Source organism: Lolium perenne, chromosome 7 (genome assembly GCF_019359855.2).
Source record: "Lolium perenne isolate Kyuss_39 chromosome 7, Kyuss_2.0, whole genome shotgun sequence".
NCBI classification, from domain to species: Eukaryota; Viridiplantae; Streptophyta; class Magnoliopsida; order Poales; family Poaceae; genus Lolium; species Lolium perenne.
The window spans coordinates 244,179,946-244,185,065 of record NC_067250.2 but is presented as its reverse complement, the minus strand read 5'-3'; the positions used below and the strand labels follow the sequence as shown (position 1 = coordinate 244,185,065).

Genomic DNA, 5,120 nt, shown 5'->3' with positions numbered 1-5,120 from the left:
ATTTCATCGAAACTGCGCCATACAACTCGTTGGGGCGTAAGGAGGATTGTTTGAGCTCCCTCCGATACATAATAAGTGGCGGTGGTTTAGTACAACGGAGGGAGTAGCATTTTTTCAACAGGGTAAATCTCAGTGTAACAAGAGAAGAACCGATTGCTACGAAGCGAAAGTACGCCTTGATAAACGATTCAAAATTCCAAGCTCTGATGCTCATTTCACAGCCCCGGTTCAACACCATGCATGAATATGCGTATCCACTTCAGACTTCCTTTTGTAGCTTTTGTAATCTTCAATCGACTTGATTTTCAGCAATGTTAGAGCATGTCTAACAGACCTGTATTCGCTGGTCCTGTATCGAGCGAATACAGGTCATGTATCAAAAAAATTGGCATGCATGAACCATTCCATTTAGTAGACCACTTATTTCACCCCGTATTTAAAAAAATGCAAAACCCGGGAGAATTCTCATAGATAGTTCTTCACATAGATCATAGATAGAGGATATACAAAATTGCGTGATCCTATTGAATCGCGACTTCTACAATTCTAGGGATGCGCAGCGCCTAGTCGTCGAGGATGATGATTTTTGCAGTGGCGGCGGCCTCCCGAGCCTTCAGCTCCTCAACGGCGGCGATGGCTTGCGCCACCTCCTCCGCGTCCGCTTGCGCCTTGTCGGCGGCGTCCTTCTTGGACGTAGCCACTGCCTCCAAGAAGTGGGGGTCCTGCCCCTCCTCCGCCTCCTCTTCCTCATCGCCGGCTCACGGCGCTCCTCCGCAGGAGCTCCCCTCCCACGCGGTCTTCCACGTGCGCTCCTTCTCCCACGCGCTCCGCCACTTCTCGAATTCGCCGCCGCTCATCGGCTTCAATGGCGGTTCGACCTTGTGGTAGCGTCCGCCCTCCGCGAATTCCCGGAGCGTCGGCGGCATCCACTCGGACCCGACGTACTTGCACGCCGTCTCCCGGCGAAGAAGAATTTGCAGTGGTGGCACCACGCCTCCTCCACTGTGGTCGGCTCGCGGGAACGCTTCGATCCGGCGGCGGGCGAGAGGCTGCTCCTACGCTGTGCACTCATGGCTGGTGGCGGTGGAAATGCGGCGGCGTGCGCGTGGGAATTGCTCGCCGGAGTGGTGGCGGCGCACGGCGGGGCTAGGGTTGCGAGTGAGGGGTTGGACCCCCACTCGCACCTTCACCCTCTATTTGTAGGGGGCGGCAGGGTGGGTTTGACGGGCCCCGTATTCTGCCTATACGGGCCGGCCCGAATACGGGGCCTGCTAGACGGCCCATTTCGCCCTCACCCCCTATCCCACCGGAATAATACGGGGTACCAGCGTTTTGAGGGGCCTACTAGACATGCTCTTAGCTAATCGCAACAATTTGTCGAGAACAGCTGTCACAAGTTCACAAGAACTTACCATGCTGCAAAAAAAAAAGGCAAGATCAAAATTAAACGGCGGGGCAATATAATTGCCTGCATTCCGCAATCACCTTTTTCACATACCGGCATGCAATCTTCAACCCTATTTTGATGATATCTCCGGAACACCATCACGTGCAAAAGATTGTGAACCTATCATCGCGTCGACCACTTGACACAAAGGTTTCGTAACAGGCCATTTCCATCAAATCTTTATGTCAAATTTTGCAATCCCTTTAGCTGCATCACCTAGCCACCACAAGTTACACTCATCAAGTTGCACACCACCTTTTCGGCACATCTTGTGGACAGTGTCATGCATGCACGCGGGAAGCTTTCATTTGGCTCAACTTAGCCACCATGGAACCTCTATAAAAAGCCATGCATTCTGGACCATCTTATCACACAAAAGCCATCAGCTTGTAAGATATATCACAACTGAGACTCAACAAGGCGCAACACATAGCCAAGAAACACCCAAGAGGTAGGGCAAAGTCCGATCCAGCAATGGCACCCAGCAGAGAGGCGTGCGCGGTCGCCATGGCCATGGCGGCGCCGTTCATCGCGATGGCAAGCAACATCGACGCCGGCAACCTGGAGAAGAGGCGCAGGACCTCGTCCGACAAGCTCCAGCGCACCGTGTCCGACGTCTCCTACGAGCTCCACCACCACGGCCGTGCCAAGGAGGAGGAGGAGGCGGCGGCAGAGGCGGAGATGAAGCTGCTCCACCCGGTCCCGGAGGTGGAGGACGCCAAGTGCGAGTGCTGTGGCATGTCAGAGGAGTGCACGCCCGAGTACATCCTCGGCGTGCGCGGCCGCTTCTCGGGGCGGTGGGTCTGCGGGCTGTGCGCGGAGGCCGTGACGGAGGAGGCCGAGAAGAGCGGCACGTCGCGGGAGGAGGCGCTCCGAACGCACATGGGCGTGTGCAAGAGGTTCAACGGCTTCGGGAGGACGCACCCGGTGCTATTCCAGGCGGAGGCCATGAGGGAGATCCTCAGGAAGCGCTCCAAGCTCGGGCCCAGGTCTAGGTCCAGCATCAACCCCCGGGAGGTCAGGGAAAGCGCCTCCAAGGCAAAGGCTGCCGCTGCCGGAGGCGGCATCGCTCGCAGCTCCAGCTGCATGCCGTTCATCACTGACGAGTGATCAAATATGCTGGCTCGATCATTGGCTAACTTCGAGCATGAGAAGGTGCTAACGCCGAAGGACAAGTTGTCTGAAGACTATGAAGCCTTTATGGTTTTCATGTTTTTGGGCTAGGGGTGCATGTTTTACACGCCTTTATGGTGTGCGTTTTTCCTGCCCCGCTAGCTTAGGGCATGTACAATGGTCTAGATAGATGGTGTCTGTAATAGCACTCCATATCATATATAGACAGTAGTATAGACAGTGTCTACAGTGGTCTGTCTGTAAGCTATCTATTTTTAGCCATAACCATGTATGAGTATAAGTTATAGACACCCTTCATACAACAACAAAAATGCTGTCTGTAAGCCGTCTGTAAGAAGACTACAGACTGTCTGTAACTTTACAGACAGCCTCCCTCTCTCTCCTCATTCTCTTTCCTCCACATCACCAAAATCAGCTATAACTACCCCTTACAGACAGCTGAGTCATCACCATTGTACATGCCCTTATCTAGTAGAAACTTGAGCACTACTGTAGTAACCAGCCATATTCGTTTTTTTTATGGGTACAAGTCTGTCCTGGATTTGGTTGATGGATAACCCTTCATGTGGCTGTGTTTGGGTGCGGTTTAGCAGTTTTTACTTGTTTTTGGATGCGGTTTTTGTTGCATCTCTTTTGGCGTGCTTTCATCTCAAGGAGCATTAGGATCGGCCCCGTCTTCCATTGATTACATGTTAACTGCCTTAATGTGTTAAGAGCGTGTATGTGTTGAACTCACTAGCTACTCCGTTTTCATCCTCCTATAAGTTCCGAGTGTTCGAGCCCAAGATCAATTCACAAAATGGAGCAGCTACACAAAATTGACTTTCTTCGTGTATTGGTTAACGTTGCAAAGGATAATCGTTATCTTATTCTCTTATATGGAAATTTCAGTTTGCCAAGGTTCCAATACGAGAAAAGTATAAAGTTAGGTCTTAGAACCATTGGCCTTCATTATTCAATATTGTCACAAGATAGAATGTTGATCAGCCGCTTAGCTATTTGGAGGTTCGTGTGAGCGATCTAATTTAGATGGCCTCATAGTGTGGGTTTCTTTTGAAATGAGGCAAAAGATTTGCCGTTTTTATTGTCACTAGTAATCGAGCACGTGCACATGCACGTCTAATGCAATGCCCCAATTAAATGCATATATAACTACATAATAAAGTGCATATATAACAGTATGTATTCAAATAATTTGAGCTAACCCCTAAGTTTATGGAAACTACCGTAAGATCAAAAATAATTTTTTCAGGATCAACAGAGCAACCGCCCCTCTTCCATCCTTTTTGCAGAAAACAAAAGAACATATTTTCGGAAGAATTACATTCTAGTTGATTATTGAAATGGTAAATCGCTTGTTATCACTATAACTTGAAAAGATCTGAGCAGGTTTAAAGATTATTGCATGTAAATCTTACTTGATTTCAGAAATAAAAAGTAACTCGATCTTGCTTGATACTCTCCTAACATATGTAGGAAGAACTCTGACCACAAGAAAAATTTGCAGATCATTCTTCCATGCTAAACACCGCAGAACAATTGTTGCCAAAATAGAGCTGGTTTGAAGATGCTTATATGTTGTTCCTAGTTGATGCCAGAAATAAAAGAATAACTCTTACTTGGCACTCTCAGAACAAAAGAACTAAAGAAGTACTCTGACTTCTAGCAAAATTTGTAGGTCATTCATTCATGGAGAATGCTCGCAGAAAAGGTGTTACGAATACTCATGCATCAACAGGAGTGTCTACCAAATAGCCACTTCTCAATTATAGTTCGATATAGATATATGAGATAGCAAAACAGAACCACATGACTAATGACTATCTGCATGATGCCAAGCTGTTCAAAGCAAAACAAGGCAATCCTACCCGGCGAATTTGCATTCTTCAATTTTCTAGTGCATGTGTAGGTTAATGGAAAAGTAAGACAGACACATATTCACGAAAATAATGAACTACATAAATAATTGATTTGCACCTGGCTACATGATGAAACATGTTACCAGATGCTAATCTTTGTGAAAAACAGATTAAATGATAAATTGCATCCTCAGGTGTATAACATAAAAAATGCTAACCTACATGAAAATAGCCTTCCACCAGTAGAGTTATGTGGGAAGACCATTTACTTTCACTCGAACCTGAATCCAGAGGCCATTTGAGATAGATATATGACCGCTTCAAACTTCTAAGCCAATTGAAAAAAATGGATGGGTATCTGAAGAAAAATGAAGAAAAATAGACTGAAAATGAACTAACTTCTGTCAAGGTACTTACACGTCAAGATTATTTGCGCATTTGTGAAAGCAATGGAACACTTCCAAACATTTTCTGCGGAAGAACATCACAATGGATTTGATGCGTGCGCTCACCGGAACCATGCCCTTCTATTAACCTCACTCATACAATGTCGCTGCATCGTCCTATGCAGACATCGGGATTGAGTATTCAGAGGCTCCTCAGTTCTGGAATCAAGTCTAAAGAGAAATGTCGGTTTCAACTCAGTGCTCAGCCAAACTCGTGATTCAAATATTAGGAGA

The 5,120-nt window shown here is 47.3% G+C and overlaps 1 protein-coding gene across 1 annotated transcript; it reads left to right on the top strand.

Moving 5' to 3' along the window:
* The first annotated feature begins 1,831 nt into the window (after nt 1-1,831).
* On the top strand, nt 1,832-3,286 carry LOC127313113 (uncharacterized). The gene has a single exon (XM_051343655.1). It carries the CDS (start codon nt 1,922-1,924, stop codon nt 2,555-2,557), a length of 636 nt encoding a protein of 211 aa, XP_051199615.1. The 5' UTR covers nt 1,832-1,921; the 3' UTR covers nt 2,558-3,286.
* Nucleotides 3,287-5,120: the final 1,834 nt, after the last annotated feature.

Excerpts from the sequence above, each read along its gene's own strand:
- LOC127313113 (XM_051343655.1), top strand. The coding sequence starts at position 1,922 with ATGGCACCCAGCAGAGAGGCGTGCGCGGTCGCCATGGCCATGGCGGCG.